At 39.9% G+C, this 23,805-nt stretch overlaps 1 protein-coding gene across 1 annotated transcript; it reads right to left on the bottom strand.

Annotated features, from left to right (window-relative positions):
• Positions 1-19,699: 19,699 nt before the first annotated feature.
• On the bottom strand, positions 19,700-20,914 carry LOC149404051 (uncharacterized). The gene is made up of 4 exons (XM_089607372.1): positions 20,855-20,914; positions 20,516-20,767; positions 19,993-20,398; positions 19,700-19,902 (listed from the first exon to the last, which is right to left on the bottom strand). The coding sequence occupies exons 1-4, from the start codon at positions 20,912-20,914 to the stop codon at positions 19,700-19,702; spliced, it is 921 nt and encodes a 306-aa protein (XP_089463498.1).
• Between the last annotated feature and the right edge of the window lie 2,891 nt (positions 20,915-23,805).

Here is a 23,805-nt window from a genome sequence, read left to right on the forward strand (position 1 = left end):
CACGTCGGAGGCTTTGCGCGGCGCGCCCCGCGCTGCGCACGCGTGGCGTGCTTTCCGAACGGCCCGCGCGCGCGTGACCCCAGGGGTGCTCGGCGCGCAGCTCTCCTGGCGCGGCGCGTGCCTTTCCTTCGCGGCCTGCGGTTCTCTTCGCGCGTGTCCTTTTGTACGGAGCCCGCACGTGCCTTTTTCGAGGGACATATGTCTCATCTCTTCGGCCGTTTGCAGGCCTTAAAGGCCTTCGATGACCCGGCCCATTGGGCCTTCGGGACTCGAGATTTCACGCGAGTCACGTGAAACATAAAGTCTTTACTCGAGGTATCATTGTCGACACGAGGATCCGACAATCGACTCGTGGACACGTGATTCTACTTAAGGAGTTATCTCGACTCGAGGAGTATGACTTGACTCGAGGAGAACGACTCGACTCGAGGAGAATGAATCGACTCCAGGAGCGAAAAGTTCGTCATGAGGACTTGCCAATCGACTCGTGTCGGAAGGCTTACCCATCTGGCCTGACCATCGGCCCTTTGAACGGTGTGTCTTCTCGCCTTTCCGGGTTTTCTGAAAATGACCGACAACATGACCTTTTATTGTGATAATAGTGGGGCTTTCGCTAACTAAAAGGAACCTCAAAGCCTTAAGCTCTCTAAGCATATTGAGAGGAAATACCATTTGATTTGAGAGATCGTGCAGCGTGGAGACGTGATGGTGAATAAGATCTCAACGATGGACAACTTGGTAGATCCCTTCACCAAGACCCTAGCAAACAAGGTCTTCGACCAGCATCGGGATGGATTAGGCATGAAGGACTACTCACATCTTATTTGAGTCAAGTGGGAGTTTGTTGTCATTGGTGCCTACAAGAAGAGTAGCAGTCTTTACTTATGTACATTTGATGTACTAAAGTCTCACGAAGACTCTTGCTTGTAAATGGTGAATAATTAATAAAAGTTAAAACGTTCATTCATTCTTCCTTTTCTGTTTGAAGATTTATGATAAACTATAGTCTTTAGTCCTTAAACAAACATAACAACAAATGAATAGTCAAATATAGCTTTGCATGAACAAACTCTTCATGGTTTGCTTAAAACAGTATATTCACAATCTAATGATCAAAGGGCTATTTATCTCAGTATGATTGTTAGGAGAATCTATGATGTCTGGTTATGAGGTATTGAGTGTTGGAGACTCTATACTTCTTCCTAGGTATCTTCTGAAGGTACTGAATTGACCACTGCACTTCTGGAGACAATAAGAACAAACCTTTAACCTCTTATGTCTCGAAGTCACTATGTATGAATTGCATCATGCTTACATCAATCCTGAAATGAGACATGTCATTTCATAGCTTACGTATTCTAATTTGAGAAAGTCAGAGTTCTAGATTCACTATGTGATATAGACAAGACCTATTGGTGAAGTACTAAGTTATGAACATGTCATGACTAACTTTGTGAAGATCTCATAGATATGGAATTCATGTACAAGATTACTGAAATGCAATGTATATCACATCGTGGTTTGTTCCATGGAATGTGAATAAATGAACTGGCCAGTGTCCAAATTGAGTCCTGACTCTTTTGGATGAATCAATGTGACTTGTTAGCTCCTCGTCAAGACATTGTTTCTAACTTAGGATGGTGTGAATGTCAATAAATAAGTATTTTTTTTACATTTTCATATGATGACAATGAATTAGATCACACGGCCAAGTAAAGTGAATCGAGCCTTGAGGATGGAATTTCTTTTCATGGAATTTGTTGTGAAAATTCTTAATGGGCTTTTCTTATGTTGTCATCAACAAATAAAGAAACATCTAGAAGCATGTTCTAGATGTTGGTGGATCGAGCGCGCATCGGACACGAACGATCGCTCCGACGCGCCTCTTTTGAGATGATTCCACCATATAACCATATTAATGCGGAAAAATAATTAATTACGCTGATCATAAGCTAATTAAATTATGGTTATAATTAACAAGATCTAGTTATGTTTAATTAATTTAATTCACGAGAGCATATCAGTCAAGCAACCGATATAGAGCGAAAACGAATACTTACAGTTTTTGGCTCACGTACTGAAAGCTTTCACAATCCGTCTTCGTCTTGAACGTCTTGATGAAGGACTCGAGGATGACACCTTAGTCTTCCGAAACGTAATCTCCGAGGCGAATAAGAAAGATGAGTGGGCACAGTCTTTATCTCACTAGATCACGAAACTAGGTGTTTCGAGATCTCGCTCTTATTTAACTAAGAATGGAAACGAATTTTCCGAGGGGAAGAGAAGTGAAGTGCTCGGCCAAGGTAGGCTAGAGAGCACGAAATTTTCACCAAAAATTGCTTCAAATAATTGCTTATTTTTGCCTTCTCATGAACCCCTATTTATAGTAGTTAAAGGAGATATTCATGGAATCTTCCAGAATATTTTATTTCCTTTTATTGTGTTCACACTAGAGGATTTAATCTAGGCCCTTGGATCTCAACAAGTGAATCCTACTTTTTCTCTCATCCATCAGATCAATATCTATGGGATATTTAAATAGAGAATAATTTATTTAGTGAGATAATAAAGGAGAATATATTATTCTCCTAAATTTTCTCCTAAATATTCTCCTAAATACTCTCCTTTAAATACGGAGAAAATATAGGAAAATATCTTATATTATTCTCTCTCCTTTATTTAAACAACTAAAGAGAAAATATTGGTAAATACCAATATTATAAAAATCGGTTTTTAGGCACACGGCCAAGGGGATTTGCGCCAACCCTAGTGCCAAAACCCTAAATCCGACTTTCATATTTTGTGCAAGGCCCAATTGCTTAAAACCCAATTAATTATTTATTTACTTGGTCCAACAATAAACAAATAATTAATAATTGTTTATTTACTTGATCAAACAATAAATAAACAATTCTACCATAAATATTTATTTAAGTCTGCGAATACCCGTTTTCCAGAATTAATGCTGTCAATCACAATTACAGCAAGTGAGATTAATAATGATAAACATTATTATAAGAAAGTTCTTATCCGCCTTTATCAGACCCGAATCGGGGACTATGGACCTAGTAATAGGAGCTGTTGTCGGCCCGTCTAGGGCCGACGAGGAAAAAGACATTACTTCGACCCGCGCGACCGGCGCGAGGCCTTTGACGGCGGAGCCTTGCCTCAGCCATTGGCCGGCCCAAACCAATGGCCGGCCCAAGTTCCAGCCGGCCAATGGCCGGCCATATGCTCAGCCGGCCCATGGCCGGCCCAAGGGTGTCACTCGGCCATTGGCCGAGTCAAAGCCTCAGCAGGCCAATGGCCGGCCCAGTCCACTCGGCCATTGGCCGAGGCAAAGTTTCAGTCGACCAATGGCCGACCCAAGGGTCTCACTCGGCCATTGGCCGAGTCAAAGCCTCAGCAGGCCAATGGCCGGCCCAGTCCACTCGGCCATTGGCCGAGGCAAAGTTTCAGTCGGCCAATGGCCGACCCAAGGGTCTCACTCGGCCATTGGCCGAGGCAAAGCTTCAGCCGGCCAATGGCCGGCCCAGTTCACTCGGCCATTGGCCGAGGCAAAGCTTCAGTCGGCCAATGGCCGACCCAAGGGTCTCCCTCGGCCATTGGCCGAGGCAAAGCTTCAGCCGGCCAATGGCCGGCCCAGTTCACTCGGCCATTGGCCGAGGCAAAGCTTCAGTCGGCCAATGGCCGACCCATGGGTCTCACTCGGCCATTGGCCGAGGCAAAGCTTCAGCCGGCCAATGGCCGGCCCAGTTCACTCGGCCATTGGCCGAGGCAAAGCTTCAGTCGGCCAATGGCCGACCCAACATGCTCACTCGGCCATTGGCCGGCCCAACCCTTCAGCCGGCCAATGGCCGACCCAACCTTGCTCACTCGGCCAAGGGGTCTTCAAACCACCCCTTGGCTGCCTATAAATACAAGGGTCCTTCCCTTGACCCAGGTAATCCATTCTTGAGTACTGAAACGCTGCCGAACTCGTACCTCGCTCGTTTCTCTCAAGCTTTGGCCTCTAAACACCCCTAAAACCTCTATACTCCACCTCAATCACACTAATGTTGAGCGTCGGAGAGGTAAACAGGGGCACCCCCCCTGTTTCCCCTTTGTAGTTCACGTGTTCTCTACCCCTTTTCAGGTACTCTGACGAACTCAAGGGACATCCACAGCTAAGGGACGACTCGGGACACCGGGTCCGACACGCTCGAGTCAAGACGAGACCACTTGGTCCGGCCTTGGGTCTAACCGTCTGCGACTCCTAAATCGTTGTCCGAAAAACAGCGACAACAGGAGCTTAACAAATCCGATGAAAAAGACGAAATAGTCCTTTCTCTTTTGTCCATCGATTCGTCTAATCTTGGTCAAATACTCCACCTTGTAAGCCAAGACTGAACTCTCCTTTATACTAGAATTATATTTACTCATCGTGACGAGTGTCCACTGATATAGTCAGTTCGTGATCAAGATCCTCCAGGTTCAACCCGTGTCAAGAGAAGTCAATTTTTCCGTTATATTTCTCTTGATACATATCAGCACTAAGCATTGTTGCTTCCCCAGCGAAAGATTCTTTCGAACGTTACTTACTTCGAAAGTGCTAGCAATCTATCGGTTCTGGAATCAACCCTTAGGTGAGTGAACATTAACCTTCTTTCAGGAAGGCTGGATTCCGTATCTGTAAATCACTTCCCACTCGAATCATGCTCTGAGAAAACTCCCAAGACATAAGCTGTGATTAGCATGAATAGCCTTTTAGCGAATGAGTCAAAGAGCCCAGTAACATAACCCAGTGTCCATGATCACTTCAGGATTTAGATCAAGTCTCACTGTGACCATCATAGTGACCTCGGTTAGTGTGTCGTAACGGTCCTTAAACGACACATCTACACCAAGACCTGTCCAAGTCGTACACTTACCACAAGTGTAGAATGCTCCCACATAGTGATCAGCCTTCACCTATGTGTTCCACATATATGACTTTAGATATAGCTTTCCAGGCGTATATCAGTCATCGACCATGTTTTAGCTCACCGCCCGAACTCAGGTGCCCATCACGTGACTCAGTTAGATACGGAGGCTATGGAAGATAGTTGTTATTGATTCTAATTGTTTAGAACTCAACCCACTAATCATATAATGCTAATAAAGTTATCTTATTATCGAATTTAGTAATCATTTATTCATTATCTTCAAGTGGGCAATATTCCTAACAATCTCCCACTTTGACCAGAGAAGATAAGTTTCCTTCAGCCAATTTAATTCTTTGCCATCATTATAGACGGTTTAGACTTTGACCCAGGATTGAGATTCCCATCATATGGATTCCCACTTTTATCTATACTCTATCATTTATGTCGATCTGACATGTGTCCCATTTTCATATCATTCCAGTTCATGCATTTTTGCAAGTGATCTTTGACTTACCATTTTTAAGGTCAAGTCAATTTGTTCATAGTAAATAAATTTACTTTAGAACAAATTAAAACTTCGCATACCTTTTAGATTATACACCAGACTTTATATCTAAAGATAACAAGTCTCCCTATCAAGGTGTACATCCCTTTGGTGCCAAAACAGGTTGCACCATTGCATGGTTTGATCTCATCACCACTTACTATAGTGTGATTTATTGAACGTGTTTAAATAAGAACTTTATTGACCTATTTCCATTACTTGGTTATTTATAGTTCATCCTTGTTTGTCGTGTTCATATTCAATACATACACAGGACTTTAAGGATTTACTATATTTAAATGACTAAGTATCTCACTATTTCCATAAATTACAGTGTTTACAACACATGTAGTTATTCTCGGAAATACGACATTGTCTAAGGTCTAATTATTAGTCCTTTTAAAGACAATGTCAATAGCCTCAACATTGAGCTCATACCTTATATCAATAAGTATGTTTGAGACATAATGGAACGAGCATGTCGTTTCTAAATTTAATTTTAGAAACAGTTAGCTCAGTCAATTTACTTGTGTCATAATGAGGTCTAGAACTAAAATAGTAATGACTTTATTCATGACACTTGTTTAGGAGCTATACTTATCGATCATTCTCAAAATATCGATTATAACAAACATCCATGTACAATCATGACTAGTTTGTTAAGTACTTAGGATCTACCTTTCATATTTCAAAAGGTTTAGTAGTATAACTACTTCGATCCATGTCTTTATGTTATTGGAACTTCATCCTCAAAGGACAGTTCATCTTCAATTTTGAAGATCCCAAATGAAGTGATTCGTGGTATCAGAAAGAAGAGTATCATTGATGATAATGTCTCTCCTTAAGGGCTCAATCCCTTACCTTATAGCTTATAAAGCTTAAACCATTTCATTAATCCTTTTATAGATCTCTCTATTCCTTTAAGCTAATAGCTTAACATGTAGATCTATTAAACATGGGCTAATAACTTTCAGACAAGTTAGTATGATCGAGAGTGATATCTTAAGATCATGTCTTTCCAATTTAAGGAAAGTTAATTGTTGATGAGAGTGACAAGGATCCATTCCAGGATGCTCCCACTAGGTTATTGATTTTAAAGACAAGATAATTCAAAATTATCCTTCCTTTCAATTCATTGATTTATGTGGCAAGGTAATCATTGATTGCTCTTCCACTTTAATTATTGAATAATAGCATATACATTCCGGTTAAGGATGCCATCTTCAATGATGAGTTTAATCCTATGAAGGATGTTGCTATTTATTGAACAACAAGTGACTAGATTTCATTAAAGAAATCTCCCACTCTTTTATTGAACAATAGTGACTAGAATCCAATTAAGGATGCTTCCACTCAATAATATTGGTTATTTAGTGGCTAGGTTCTATTTATGGATGCTCCCACTATGTCAATGAATAAGAGTAGCTAGGTTCCAGCTAAGGATGCTCCTACTCGATTATTGAATTTTAGACTGGCTAGGTTCCAATTAAGGATGCTCCCACTCAATCAATAAATCTAGAGTGACTAGGTTCCATTCAAGGATGCTCCCACTCAATCAATACGAATATTAGTGACTAGGTTCCAATTAAGGAAGCTCCCACTAATTTAATTCATCATCAACACTAACTTTTAGTTGTGTCTCCTTTATTACTTATTATTCTCACAAGTCATTGTCGAATAATGGTAATATTTATTTAGACGCTTTCAAAGCTCTAAATAGTTCTTAAACAATAAAACATATTCAACATAAGAATTTAATGAAGCAATAAAAGCTAATTAAATTCTAACAGAGATAATAACTTAGAAAATATTTATATTTATTTATTGTGCTTCTATATAACATATGAACGGAAAAACGTGACCTTCATATTCTATATCTTTTTCATACGGACATAAGCATTCATGCATATTCAAATATCATAAAAGCAATCAAGGCATTCAATAGAAGGAAATATTTAAGGACACAACCATGTGTTCATAAATAATGTAATAAAACATAAAGAAAGAAAGATTCATCCTTTCTGGAATAGACATAAAGGCTACAATCCAGGAAACCTCGGATTATTAAATGACACATCTCATGTTCAAAAATAAATCCAAAGATGAAAGTAATAAAACTAGCGGGAAATTAGATCTTCAAACGGAGCATGAGCTTCTCTACAATTCGGGCTTGAATCCGACATTGCTCAGCAAGTTCATCTACACATGTGTGCTCCATCAGATCTGCTCTGCAACAAGCAAAGAAGTATGCTCATGAATAATTATCCTCAAAACATTTTTAGGATATCTTTAATCATGAATTTTAAGGTACAATACCAGCATTCTTCTTGTTTTTCTCAAGCTCAGCCAAGTACAAAGGACAATGCCTCTTCCAATGGCCTTCAGTGTTGCAGTGGTTGCATTTACCAATGCTTTCTCGCTTCTTTTCTTTTCCTTTTCCACTTCTCTTGAAGTTCTTCCTTTCCTTCTTAGCGGGACCTTTCCCCTTTGAAGTATTCAAACGTGCCTTAGATGACTCATCACCAGAAGTCAACATCTTCTTGGTTTTAGGCGAAGAACTCTTGTCAGCATAGAGAGCTGACCCTTTGTTCTTCCCATGTCGAGTGATAGACTCGAAAGTCTGTAGTTCATTAAACAGCTGAGACAGTCCATACGTCAACTTGTTCATGATGTAGTTGGACGTAAACTGTATAAAGTCACTCGAAAGGGAATTCAGGATTATTCCCACCTGAGTAACCTCATCCATCTGTGCCCCATGGAGTTCAGCTTCGGTGAAGTAGTTAGTCATCTTCATGACATGATCCCTCACCGGAGTTCCCGCAGTCATCCTAGTGCTAGTGCACTTACGGGTGAGCTCAATGCGGGCTTGCTCGCTTTGCATCCCAAACATTTGTTGCAACGAGTCAAGGATCTCCACAGCGGTCTCCTTCCCTTCCATCTTAGTTCGCAACGCATCAGATATGCTTGCGAGCATGTAGGCCACCGCCTTGTTATTGGCAGTAGTCCACTTGTCATAGTCCTCCCTCAAGTTCTTGGAGGCACCATGAGCAGGAAGAGGAGGTCTGTCTTCAGTGAGGATAAAGCGAATGCTTTCACTCACAAGCACAATGTTGAGATTCGACTTCCACTTAGGGAAGTTATCTCTAGTCAGGACGTCTTTCGACAACAGGGCCATAATAGGGTTTGACATGATTACTAAAAACATAAAAGGCACATTTATTGGCAATATGAAAAGAAACAACTATCAATATAATTTAGGAAATAAAAACTATAATGCAAACATGCACGGGATAAAATACTAAACAAAAGAACCCAGTTTTTATATTCCAAGGTAATTCGACTAATAGCCACAGTCCGTTTCACTCTGGTGACGTAACGGAGTGCACCTAGTGAAAATGAGAACCATCTCAGATTAGTGAGCAATCATAGTACATGCACCTTCATAACTATGCTCACTAACTACCAATTTTATAGGAATCTTTGGCCACATGAGCAACCACCGGTTGGTTCATGCATGAGTCAACCCAACATTTCAGTGAAAGAAATCTAGCTCATACGCACTAGCGTAACTAGTACACGCAGAGATCAACCCTCCCACCTATCGTCAGAGACACAACCTTGGTATTGGAATCAGAAAAGCCCTTCCGAATGGAACTGACCACCATGTTTAGAAAACCGCCGGTCACGAGGGGATCTTTCATCCTCACGGTGTTGTGTCAATGTTGGAGACCTACGACTCAATATACTTTCAGTATTTTAATTTTCCTAGCATTAACTTTAATCTAGGTGATCCACTCGAGTTAACTAAGTCATATTAAAAACTCGAGTGTTTCTAAGCTACCCTTAAAAACAGATGTTTCGATATAGCTTAGTGATTAGGAATTCGTGACATCTAGTCTTGATTATCCTAAAAGTATTCCATCACGGAAAAGCTCCCAGTAGAGAAGTTGAGACACTAGGTCTTCTTAAGTACCTCTCAGCTTAGCCTCTTATCGGCTTGGTGACAGAGCTCTCCGATACGTTCAACTCATTCATTAATTAACTATCCTAATCCAATTAGACAATTTTAATGAATGAAAGCCCATGACAACCATTAACATACGATACATGATCTAAGTTATAGCATACAAGCATGACATAGTAATTAAATAAACAAGCAAGAGCATGCAAGAATGGTTTGATTCGGATTGATCGTTTCCTATTTGATTCTATAAAGTAAATCAAGATGAGCCCAATCATATTGGCCCATGGATTCAATTGGGCCCATTCTTATGTCCCTTAGAAAAATAAATCAATATCAAATTATTTAATTTTTCTAATTTTTTATCGAAAAAATTAATTAAGTAAGGGCACATTCCAATGTCCCATTTAAAATAAATCGATATCATAATCATTTATTTTGTAATGTTTTAAATAAAAAATCATTAGGGCTCAGCCCATACAATTATTTAAATAAAACATTTAAAAAACTTAATTTTTTTTTTCGGTAAATTTTTTTTTTAATGAGTGGGCCCGTGGGCCCACTAGGGTTTCCGGGCTGAGGCCCGGACGAATCCTCTAATCTTGACCTAGGTCAAGATTAGACTTGAGGCTGCACCGGACCGCCGCCGCCACGAGGGCGCGGCCCGGCACGAAGAGGACGGCCGAAACTTGTCACAAAATTTTGTGACAAGTTTTCTTGTGGCGTAGTCGTGGAGGCTTTCTTCGTCCGTCATGCTTCTTCGTTTTGTATCCGTCTCTCGCCGATCGTCGTGATCAAGAACGTCGCACCATCGGATTACAACAATAATAATAATAATTACATAAAACCTATACCCTTTGAATTTCGGGTTTACAAAAAATCTAGAAAAGCGAGAATCAAATATTCTACGATCAAACCACGAATCACAATTCACATATCATATATTGAATTGCATGAAATTCACATCCACATATAATTTCATTCAAACCATATTTAAATTAATTACAAGAACGAATCGATTAATTAATCATAACATCTAGCTCTGATACCACTTGTTGGTGGATCGAGCGCGCATCGGACACGAACGATCGCTCCGACGCGCCTCTTTTGAGATGATTCCACCATATAACCATATTAATGCGGAAAAATAATTAATTACGTTGATCATAAGCTAATTAAATTATGGTTATAATTAACAAGATCTAGTTATGTTTAATTAATTTAATTCACGAGAGCATATAAGTCAAGCAACCGATATAGAGCGAAAACGAATACTTACAGTTTTTGGCTCACGTACTGAAAGCTTTCACAATCCGTCTTCGTCTTGAACGTCTTGATGAAGGACTCGAGGATGACACCTTAGTCTTCCGAAACGTAATCTCCGAGGCGAATAAGAAAGATGAGTGGGCACAGTCTTTATCTCACTAGATCACGAAACTAGGTGTTTCGAGATCTCGCTCTTATTTAACTAAGAATGGAAACGAATTTTCCGAGGGGAAGAGAAGTGAAGTGCTCGGCCAAGGTAGGCTAGAGAGCACGAAATTTTCACCAAAAATTGCTTCAAATAATTGCTTATTTTTGCCTTCTCATGAACCCCTATTTATAGTAGTTAAAGGAGATATTCATGGAATCTTCCAGAATATTTTATTTCCTTTTATTGTGTTCACACTAGAGGATTTAATCTAGGCCCTTGGATCTCAACAAGTGAATCCTACTTTTTCTCTCATCCATCAGATCAATATCTATGGGATATTTAAATAGAGAATAATTTATTTAGTGAGATAATAAAGGAGAATATATTATTCTCCTAAATTTTCTCCTAAATATTCTCCTAAATACTCTCCTTTAAATACGGAGAAAATATAGGAAAATATCTTATATTATTCTCTCTCCTTTATTTAAACAACTAAAGAGAAAATATTGGTAAATACCAATATTATAAAAATCGGTTTTTAGGCACACGGCCAAGGGGATTTGCGCCAACCCTAGTGCCAAAACCCTAAATCCGACTTTCATATTTTGTGCAAGGCCCAATTGCTTAAAACCCAATTAATTATTTATTTACTTGGTCCAACAATAAACAAATAATTAATAATTGTTTATTTACTTGATCAAACAATAAATAAACAATTCTACCATAAATATTTATTTAAGTCTGCGAATACCCGTTTTCCAGAATTAATGCTGTCAATCACAATTACAGCAAGTGAGATTAATAATGATAAACATTATTATAAGAAAGTTCTTATCCGCCTTTATCAGACCCGAATCGGGGACTATGGACCTAGTAATAGGAGCTTAACAAATCCGATGAAAAAGACGAAATAGTCATTTCTCTTTTGTCCATCGATTCGTCTAATCTTGGTCAAATACTCCACCTTGTAAGCCAAGACTGAACTCTCCTTTATACTAGAATTATATTTACTCATCGTGACGAGTGTCCACTGATATAGTCAGTTCTGAATCAAGATCCTCCAGGTTCAACCCGTGTCAAGAGAAGTCAATTTTTCCGTTATATTTCTCTTGATACATATCAGCCCTAAGCATTGTTGCTTCCCCAGCGAAAGATTCTTTCGAACGTTACTTACTTCGAAAGTGCTAGCAATCTATCGGTTCTGGAATCAACTCTTAGGTGAGTGAACATTAACCTTCTTTCAGGAAGGCTGGATTCCGTATCTGTAAATCACTTCCCACTCGAATCATGCTCTGAGAAAACTCTCAAGACATAAGTTGTGATTAGCATGAATATCCTTTTAGCGAATGAGTCAAAGAGCCCAGTAACATAACCCAGTGTCCATGATCACTTCAGGATTTAGATCAAGTCTCACTGTGACCATCATAGTGACCTCGGTTAGTGTGTCGTAACGGTCCTTAAACGACACATCTACACCAAGACCTGTCCAAGTCGTACACTTACCACAAGTGTAGAATGCTCCCACATAGTGATCAGCCTTCACCTATGTGTTCCACATATATGACTTTAGATATAGCTTTCCAGGCGTATATCAGTCATCGACCATGTTTTAGCTCACCGCCCGAACTCAGGTGCCCATCACGTGACTCAGTTAGATACGGAGGCTATGGAAGATAGTTGTTATTGATTCTAATTGTTTAGAACTCAACCCACTAATCATATAATGCTAATAAAGTTATCTTATTATCGAATTTAGTAATCATTTATTCATTATCTTCAAGTGGGCAATATTCCTAACACTAGAAGCCTTGAATTCGTGCACGATCATAGAGAGAAATAGAGTTTATTTTGTGCATTAATGTATGGAGATACTTGCCAAAAGAAAAAGAGGAAATAAATTGCTTCTAGATGCAATACACATGGGCGGCAACAAAGAGGGAGAAAACAAATGAGGAAACAAATCCAAGGACTTGAATGCACTAGCTTGCACGCCCAAGAGGAAGAAGGGGAAGCAAATATTTGCTCATGAATATGTGATATTCAATAGTAAAGAGGAAACTACATTTTGAAGGTAACCCTCCTCCTATAAATACCCAACCTCATTCACAATTCACAAACACAATTTTAGAGATTGAGAGCTTCTCTCTCTAACCTTGTTAGCCGCCCACCCTCTCTCTCTCTCTCTCTCTCTCTCTCTCTCTCTCTCTCTCTCTCTCTATCTCTTCTTGTCCTTTTTGTTTTGGTACCTAGGTCCTCATTAGACCTAGCGTTTTGTTTTAGCTCTTTGGCTCAAAGACTTGTTCTTGAGTCATAGTGTTTAAAAGTGCCCACACACTAAATCCTAACCACACTCAACGACTCTAGTGGTAGAAACTTTCGTGGTTGCTCACAGGTTCAAGAAGACTGGTGCGAGAGGCGAGCTGCGTGGGGAGACCAGCGTTTCAACCTTCGTAAGGCTTCTCAACATTCAAGCTCCATTCAAGGTTGGTACCCCGTAAAAACTAAATGTAATTTTTAAATTTTAAATTATATGTTCATGCACTTTTTCTATGTAGTAAAAACGTTTTATGAGTGTTAAAGAAATTTTTTATATTCCGCCACTTGCTAGAAGCGATAAATCTTTTCTTAATCCTAGATCTATTCCAACATCACGTAGATTAATGTATAATTCTAGGAAAATTAGAATACTAAAAGTATTTTGAGTCTTAGGCCTCCAACATTGACACAACACCGTGATGATGAAAGATCACATCGTTTCAGCAAGTCTTCTTTGTGAACGCTATGTCTAACGTTCCAAACGAAATGAATTTTCTGATACCAATACCAAGGTTGTGTCTCTGATGATAGGTGGAAGGAGTGCATCTCTGAATGTAAATTTATCCACACGGCCAACATTGGGTTTTCGGCCTTAAGGATTGAATTTCATTTTATGGAATTTTATGTGAAAATTCTACATGGACTTTTCTTGTATTGTCATGAACAAATAAAGAAGCATCTAGAAGCTTGTTCTAGAGGAAAACTTTCCGTGGCCTCTATCAATAGAAAAGAGGAAATTATATTTTGCATTGATGTATGAAGATACTTGCCAAAAGGAAAAGAGGAAACAAATTTATAGCACCAAGCTATAGTATGGACGACCAACTAGAGGAAAAGGAAACAAATTTTCAGCCTTGGTATTATTATGATAGAAATGGGAAATAATTATTTTTTCTCATGAATATGTGATATTCAATAGAAAAGAGGAAACTACCTCTTCAAGACAATCCATTCTCATATAAATATCACACCTCATTCACAATGTTGAAACAAGTTTTTGAGATTGAGAGCTTCTCTCTCTAGCTTGGCCGATCCCCCTCGCTCTCTCTCTTCTTCTTGCTCTTTTGTTATGGCACATAGGTCCTCATTAGACATAGCTTTTGTATTAGTTCTTTGGCTCTAAGACTAGTTCTTGAGTCATAGTGTTTAATAGTGCCCACACACTAAATCATTTATAAACTCGAAGACTCTAGTGGTAGAAACTATCGTGGTTACTCAGATTCAAGAAAATGTAAGGAGACAAGCTAAGTGGGGAGACGAGCGATTCAACCTTTCCAAATGCTTCTCAACGCTCAAGCTTTTAACAAGGTTGGTACCGAGTTAAAACTCCTTATAGTTATTAATTTTAAATTACATGTTCATGTACTTTCTCTAGGTAGTAAAATCGTTTTACATGTTTTAAAGTATTTTTTTTATGTTCTGCCGCTTACTAGAAGCGATAAATTATTCTTAATCCTAGATCTACTCCAAAAAATGGTATAGTCAAAGTTTAAGCATGTGCATGTAATTTACTCCGGTAATGAATTTGCTAGAATTGTTTTTTTTTATATTTTTTTTTAATTTATTGCTCGAGCCTTTAAATTAAAATGCATGTTGATTTTCTACACTATTGGGATGATATGAAAACACATTAGAATTAGTTCTAAAAGTATTTTATTTTTTCATAATCAAAATCGTGTTTTGAGAAGTTTGAGAATTTCGGGTAATTTCATGAAGTAGTAATATTGTCTTGCTAGCTTTATTTATTTACACGCCTGTTTGATGTTTGTTGTTATTTTCTTTTGTGATATACTATTACCTTGTTAGTAAAACACATCAACAAGACTTAACAACTCAATAAAACATTTTGTTACACTTAAATCTCTTGCATTTTTGTCCTCGGCCGAATTTCTGTCCAAAATTCGCTGAGCTTAAGAATACCTCTCAGTAAAACGAGTGTATCTCTTTGCTCGGAACTCGGATTTAAATAGTTCTTAACCAAATTAAAGGCTTCTGAGTCTACTTTCCTAGTCATTTAGAATTAGCGAAATTGGACACCGGAGCCTCCATCTACGGTGATTTTACTACGAGGTGCTTGCAGTCCGGGATTCCAGGATTTCTGAAAATTTTGGATTCCGGATCCCAGATCCCATTCCGAGAGTTTTAGAACTCAAATGGAAAATTTTCCTTGAGAAAAAATGTTTTTCCAAGTATAATAAACTTAATGTGTAAGATTGAAAAGTTTTAATTTTTAGAATATTTACTTAAAACTGAGATTTTATAAAAACTAGCTTGAATTTTGAAAATTTGTTTTCACTTTCAAACTTGAAAATATTTTGTCATCCAAATCAAATACGTTTTTAATATGTTTTAAAAACTATATCTATATCACTTATGTTCAAAATTTATTGCTTTTGAAAATTTAAGTGAGAGGTGTCACGACCCGCGACCTCTCGTCGTTGGTTCACGAACCGCGACGGTGGATTACGTCACAAATCACAATATCAATATAACAATATATCTCATACATAACATATACATAATTAAATAAACATAATAAACATAACACATATATAAAACATAATACGATAATATATAAGTATTAAAAGTGGTTATATGAAAAATTCGGAGAAATTTTTTCGTCTTTCTCAATTCGATCTTTGAGTCTCATAACGACTCTTTACATACACATATCAGTTCTTGGCTTTGCGTATAATTACATGAGATAGTTTTAGGAGCGTAGAGTACGGAAGGGGTTCGACAAAATATATATATATTACTATAGAAGAGCTTGATCCCGGGTGAGTTCCCATTAGCCCAAAGGTCAAGAGATACACGTCCGGTCTTCGTCTCAGTTCTGTCCTTCACATCGCCGCCTTGCCCTTCTCTACATTACCAAGGGTCATGAAACTATGAGTCGATTGACTCAGTAAGTGGGAGTCTAACTTAGAAAGTAAAGCGAATAATGTCATGTGATAACATGTGACGTGCAAATAAGCACATAAGAATGCATTGATGCAAATCTAGCAAGTTCTAGAGCATGACTAATCCGCGCATACTCTAACTAGTACTTGTCGTCCTTAGGTTACACATAACCCCCGCTATAACCTTCCGAACGACAAGAGACCAGCCTTTGACTTCGAGCAGCAGTCGTCCGGCAGCCTAAGAGTTTTAACGTCTGTCTGGGATCCACTTATGGTACCAACTTCGTTCGACGTCGGCGCAACCCCCAGTCCCACATAGCCCGTCAATGTGTATTCTTCAGACCCTCATAGCCTGGCAACAAGGTCGGGTACGACTCTTGGTCGACTCCCCAAGATATGAATACTCAGCGCCATCCCCCAGGCCCTCATAGCCCGTCAGGGTTCTTTTCATTTTGGTACCATCGACACATCAATTCTTTAGAGTTCGGGCACTCTGCAGCACTTAGAGTACACACCTATGCTACTTACAGGAGAGCGACTCAGGATAAACCCTGCAAAAATTTCATTTCCCTTTTATGCTCGTTAGTGTTTTAAGCTGAAGACTTGGGATATGACTCTCGGTACTTCTACCCTCGATTCGAATTCGAGAGTTAAACACGGCTCTCCTGTCTCCCACGTTCTAACGGATCAAGAACAGATCTTAAGAGATTATTATATCATGTAGCAGAGGCTGGGTTTCACAAATCTTATGATTGAACTTGTCGAGCGAACTCGAGCTAAGTTTTCAGGAAAAGCGGCCGAAGCCTTAATCTTTGAGATTATTCGTTTTTAAAGTTTTTCCTACTCTTGTTTACTAACACGTAATAATGCACGTAAACATAGTTATTCCCTTGGTACGTAGTTGATTTAAGTCCCCACACTTACCCAGAATAGATCGTCTGAAAATTTGTTAACTTCCGGAGTTTCCTTGCTTTACACGCTTCTCGAGACTCTGCACGCCCTGAAGCGTTAGCACATCCTGAAGCGTCGAGAGAAGTAAAACCCGAAGTTGAAACTTCATTAATTATTCGATTTGTGAGATGTTGAAGAGTTCAAGGTTCGTTGCGAGTCGGTTCGGGGGTTCGAGAATTTGATTCACTTATTTCCCGGTTTTTCGGAAATTAAACTTATTTAAGACTCATACGAGTTCTACCAAAGAATGAGTTCGAAATAAAATCCAAATCATTATTTTAACGAGTCTTAAATAATTAAATAATCCGAAACCATACAAACCGAGGATTCTAAATTCATTAACCAAAAATTAAATTCTCGAACATCTCTTAATTAAATAATTAATGATTACTCAATACAATTCTAAATCATCAAAGATAACTCGAGTCTAACGCTATAAAGTGATAAACGACTCACGAGTGAGATCGAGTTTTACAATTCCATTTCTGAATTTTCTACTTTTCCGGCTTCGACGCATTCGGTTCCACCGGCTCTCGCTTGTCTCGACTTGATCTGTGACTGAGCTGTGAAATTCAGAAAACGAATATCGCGATCAATTCATAACATCCAACTCCCGACTCGAAACTTAGAATCCGAAATCGAACAACCAACCACACAACTCTCAAGTACAAATATAACTTGTCACAAAGTTTCCAAACTTGTCATGAATTCCTTAAAGTTGTCAATAAATCACATAAAGTTGTCATAAAATCCAAATTCAAATCCAAAGTCGAACTAACCGAACAAGAGACAAAATATCAAACCTCAAATCACATTCACCAATTCAAATCAAAAGTCTCAAATCAATTTCAAATTCACACAACATCACAACCACACACACACACATACACTCACGGCCATAGAAGAACTAGGCCAAGGCCAAACCCGAGTCACACGGCCAACCTAAATTCAGTGAAAATTTCATCAAGAATTTAGAAATCAATTCATCCATGACAATTTCTGAGGCTCAGAATTTACTCCGGAAAACAACTAAACACCATCAACACATCATTTCGGAATTACCAGCCAAAAATCACACGGCCAAGACAATTTACACAGCCAAAAATCACAATCCAAACCAAACCTCGCCAATTTTCCAAAAATTATCATAGCCTCCTAATTCCAGCAACAACTCACTTCAACATATCACAAAAAACCCGAAATCCTCAAGAATTCAAACTCCAAAATCTCAATTCCATCAAATCGGCCAAAACAACTTCATGAACAAAATTCATCAAAAATCCAAAATCAAACCAATTGACAACTTAAACAAGCACCAAAACGAGCTTAAAACCATATCCAAACCACGAAACCAAGCTAGGAGAAGAAAGCCACAAATAACTTCATCAACCCTAATTTTTAAAATTGATTTCGGAGAAGGAATTTCTAACCCCACTTGCTGTGGAACGGACTTCCTCGGCGCGCTCTCTCTTGATTCCCGGTGTCCTTCCTCGGTCGGTGGCCCTGGGTGAGCTCGCGGCGGCCGTTCTCCTAGCCGGAGCGCGCGCGCGTTCGCTGTGGGTCGCGCGAGAGGCGGATCGACAAAGGAGAGGAAGAAGAAGAGGGAAAGGAGGAGAAGGTGAGATGGTTATGGCCGAGTTTCTTCTAGCTTTGCTGTTAGTGTAGAAATTGTTTTTTTTTTCTTTGTTCCTTCTTGCAGGAAATCGCGCATGGAGAAGATGGGAGGAAGAAGTTGACGTGAAGAATGAAGAAGAAGAGAGAAGAAGATAAGAGAAGAGGGAAAAAAAAAGAAATGTATTCATTAAAACCCTTTTGTCTCCATCTTTTTAAATCAACCCCGAACCCAAGTTTTATTTTCAAATTGCTCCAGAAAACCTTACAATCACGTCCTTGTCACAAAAGTTTGTAACTAAAACCATAACCGATCAACCTTTAATTAAATGATTCAAACCGAGAATTTTCTCGTTCGTTCTCGATTAATTCAAATATATTTAACGTTTCTCGGAAATAATTCTCGTCCTTGAGAATTTATTTCTTAAATTAAATTGCGGAATATTTCTTCGGAAAATAATTTATTACTCGAGACGAACTCGATAAATCCTTTATTTATTCCGAGATTTTTCATTACCTTAAAATAATTTAAATTAACTCAATAAACTTGTACGTCCATAATTCACTCAATAATTTAATTGTAACAAACGGAAGCTCATTTATTAAACGTGAAATTATAAATCGAGAGATTCAGAAGCCGTCCTTTACAATCCCTACCCCCTTAAAAGAGTTTCGTCCTCAAAACTTAGAACAGAGCAGGGTACTTCTTTTGCGTCTCACTCTCGAGCTCCTAGGTAGCTTCTTCTACAACGTGTCTCTTCCACAACACCTTGACCAAATGAATGGTCTTGTTTCTCAAAACTTTATCTTTGCGATCAAGAATCGCAACGGCTGGCTCTTCATATCTAACATCAGGAGAGATCTCAACCTCTTGCTCTTGTAGAACATACGAAGGGTCAGCACGTACTTTCGTAACATGGATACGTGAAACACATCGTGGATGTTGGACATAGACGGCGGTAACCCCAAGCGATAAGCGGTCTTGCCTACACGCTCAAGGATCTCAAAAGGTCCAACATACGTCGGACTGAGCTTTCCTCTCTTCTCAAACCTCATCACTCCTCGCATAGGTGAGATTTTTAGAAAAAATTTCTCTCATGCCCCAAATTCTAGAGGCCTCCTACGCCTGTCAGTGTAGTTCTTCTGACGACTCTGGGACGTTTTCATTCGAGGTTGGATTTTCTTAACCGCTTCTGTGGTCTGCTCTAGCATCTCAGGTCTGGTAAACTTGCTCTCACCAACTTCATCCCAATGAACTGGAGAGCGACACTTCCGCCCATACAAAGCTTCATACGGCGCTATACCAATTGTCGCTTGATATCTTTTGTTGTACAAGAAATCAACTAGCGGAAGTTAACGACTCTACGAGCCTTGGAAGTCTAACATACAAGCTCGGAGCATATCTTCCAACACTTGGATCGTTCGTTCGCTTTGACCATCGGTTTGGGGGTGAAAAGCAGTACTAAATTTCAGGCGAGTTCCCAGGTTCTCTTGTAATCTCTTCCAGAACCTGGATGTGAAGCGAGCATCACGGTCAGAAACAATCGAGCTAGGAACCCCATGGAGATGTACAATCTCTTTTATATAGAGTTCAGGAAGCTTATCCACGGTGTGAGTGGTCTTGATGGGTAGAAAATGAGCTGATTTGGTCAATGTATCAACAATGCCCCAGACTGAGTCGTGACTTGCTGTGGTTTTTGGCAATCCTGACACAAAATCCATCATTATCTGCTCCCACTTCCACTGCGGAATCTCGAGTGGTTGCAGCATTCCACCTGGCTTTTGGTGCTCTGCCTTCACTTAATCACAAGTTAGGCACTTTTGAACGAACTCAGCTACATCTTTCTTCATTCCTAGTCACCAATACACCTTTTTCAAGTCTTGATACATCTTTGTCACACCTGGATGTACCGAATATGGTGTCCCGTGAGCTTCTTCCATCAACTGCTTCCGGACTTCCTCATTGGGCAGCACACAAACCTTTCCATTGCACCTTAGAACCTCGTTCTCATCCAACTTGAAGTCACCCTCTTTACCGTTTTGAGCTTCAAACATCTTCCCAAGTAGATATTCGCCTGTGTACTGACCATCTTTGATTTGCTCGAGTAGTATTGGACGTACGCTACGAGCGGCTAACCTACTTGTGATTAGTTGAAGCTCTAGCTATTGCACATCATCTTTCAGATGGAGAGACGTTTCCACCAAACTTGCTAAGGTCGCTACAGACTTACGACTCAGAGCATCTGTTACCTTATTGGCCTTACAAGGGTGATAATGCAAATCGAAGTCGTAGTCGTTCAGGAGTTCCATCCAACGTCTTTGGCGCATGTTCAACTCTTTTTGAGTGAAGAGATACTTCAACATTTTGTGGTCTGATAGATGTCGCAATGGACTCCGTATAGCTAATGTTGCCATATCTTAAGCATAAATACAACTGCAAGCTCTAGATCATGTGTAGGATACCGGATCTCGTAATCCTTCAGCTGTCGCGAGGCATAAGCAATTACTTTCCCATGATGCATCAAAACTGCGCCCAAACCTTTTTTAGACGTGTCACAGTAAATGGAAAATCCATCAACTCCTTGTGGAATGGTGAGAACTGGCGCGGTTGTCAGCAGGTTCTTCAGCTCTTGGAAGCTCTTTTCACATGTCTCGGTCCAGAGAAATTTCTGTTCTTTACGGGTTGGTGGAGTAAGAGGCATGGCTAACTTAGAGAATCCTTCCACAAACTTCCTATAGTAGCCAGCAAGACCCAAGAAACTTCTTATTTCAGTGACCGTCTTTGGCTGACTCCACTGCCTCACGGCTTCCACTTTAGCAAGATCTACCATTAACCAACGCTACTAACGACATGGCCACAGAATACTACATGTTCCAGCCAAAATTCACACTTCAACAACTTGGTGTATAGTTGCTTTTTCCTCAGCCTGCTTAGCGCTAGCTCTAGATTTTGTTCATGCTCTTCGTTAGTCTTCGAGTAAATTAGAATGTCATCGATGAACACGATCACGAACTTATCCAGATAGTCCTAAAAAACTCGGTTCATCATATTCATAAACGATACCTGGGCGTTAGTCAATCCAAACGACATAACTAAGAACTCGTAATGACCATATCGAGTACGAAAACCAGTTTTCGAGATGCCTTCATCTCGAACCTTCAGCTTATGGTATCCCGAACGGAAGTCAATCTTTGAGAACACCGTCGCTCCCGATAGTTTATCAAAAAGATCCTCGATCCGTGGCAATAGATACTTGTTCTTGATCGTTACTTGGTTCAATCCACGGTAGTCAATACAAAGCCGTAAGGAACCATCTTCCTTCTTAACGAACAAGATTAGCGCTCTCCAAGGTGAATGGCTCGGTCGTATGAACCCTTTGTCTAGCAACTCTTGTAGCTGCGTCTTGATTTCTTTCTATTCTACTGGAGCCATCACAAAGAGAGATAAAACCAAATAATGTGCATTTCACAACGACGTGGGACATTGGACGGCCGACTGCTCCCACCTGAAAGAAGCTATAGAAGCTTTAATCCGAAGAGGGTCATCAAAGAAATTCAGGTCAGATCAACCCGAAGATCAGGAAAAAAGAGAAGTCTATGGAGAAATCTCTCTAATAGTCGGAGGGCCTCATGTAGGAGGTAATACCCGAAATGCCCAGAAAAATTACGTCCGCGAAACTCAGGCCGACCACCGACAAATCCTTTTTGCTGCCACTCAAAGGCCAAACAAGATCATCAAGTCAAGCGCGAAACCCATCACTTTCACTACTGAAGACGCTCGGAATGTGATGTACCCGCACAACGACCCACTGGTAATCTCGGCCCTCATAGGTAACTGACTAGTTCACATGATCCTAGTCGACATAGGAAGCGCATTGACGCCCTCTATGAAGAGACCTTCACCAAGATGGGACTCAAGGAAGACTCGCTAGCTCCTTCCTCGAAAAATCTATATGGATTCACCGGTGATTCTATTCGACCTCGGGGTGTCATTTCAGTCCCAATAACCATAGGGGGGATCCCGAAATCAAAGACTACCAATCCCTTATGGGTAGTGGTCCCAGGTTCACAGGAAGACCCACATTACAGGCGCTCGGAGCCATAGCATCCGTAGAATACCTGAAGATGAAATTCCCAACCGACCAGGGAGTTGGTGAATTTCGGGGAACCCTGGCGTTGGCAAGAAATTGCTACGTGGAGTATCTGAAGAATAGTCAGAGCAAAGCCACACTAAAGGTGATGACAATCGATTCTGATTTTGATCCACGTTTGCCCAGCCGAGACATAATCAAACCTGGAGACAAGATCGAAGAAATAATCCCTGATCCAAATCAGCCACTGAAGAAGCTCAAGTCGGGAAATATCTCGAGTCAGGTATGAAATCCCAACTCTCTAGTTTGTTGTCCAGAAACTTGGATATCTTTGCATGGTCTCAAGCTGATATGATAGGGATAGATCCCGAGCTAGCATGTTATAGGCAGAATATAGACCCCAAAGAAAGACCAATTAGACAAAAAAGAAGGGCTCTAACTAGCGAGAGATACGCTGCTCTAAAAGAAGAAGTAGACAAGTTAATCTCAAATAAATCGATTAGAGAAACCAAATATCCGAGCTGGGTGGCTAATCCCGTACTAGTGAAAAAACCAAACGGCGAATGGCGAACTTGTGTAGATTTTACAGATCTTAATAAAGCATGCCCAAAGGATAGTTTCCCCATGCCGAGGATAGATCAACTAGTTGATGCAACAGCATGACATGAAATTTTAAGTTTCATGGATGCATATTTAGGCTATAGTTAGATCCCCATGTATGGTCCAAACCAGGATCACACTGCTTTCATCACTGATCGAGGACTCTACTGTTACACAGTAATGCCCTTTGGTTTTAAAAATCCGGGTGCTACGTACTAAAGATCGGTAAATAGCATGTTCGCAGACCTACTCGGGAATACGATGGAGGCATATATCAATGATCTATTAGTAAAAAGTCGCAAAATAAAGAACACACCAAAGATCTATGCAAATCTTTCGAGATCTTGAGAAAATACCGCATGAAACTTAACCCTTTAAAATGTACTTTTGGTGTTTCTGCATGGAAATTTCTCGGGTACATCGTCCATGAAAGATCACGGCGCTGCTCGAGATGAAGCCGTCCAGGAATATGAAAGAAGTAGAAAAGCTTACCGGGTGCATCGCAGCCTT

The sequence above is a fragment of the Urtica dioica genome, chromosome 2 (genome assembly GCF_054948205.1).
Source record: "Urtica dioica subsp. dioica isolate 48M chromosome 2, U.dioica_male_clone48M_v1_H2, whole genome shotgun sequence".
NCBI classification, from domain to species: domain Eukaryota; kingdom Viridiplantae; phylum Streptophyta; class Magnoliopsida; order Rosales; family Urticaceae; genus Urtica; species Urtica dioica.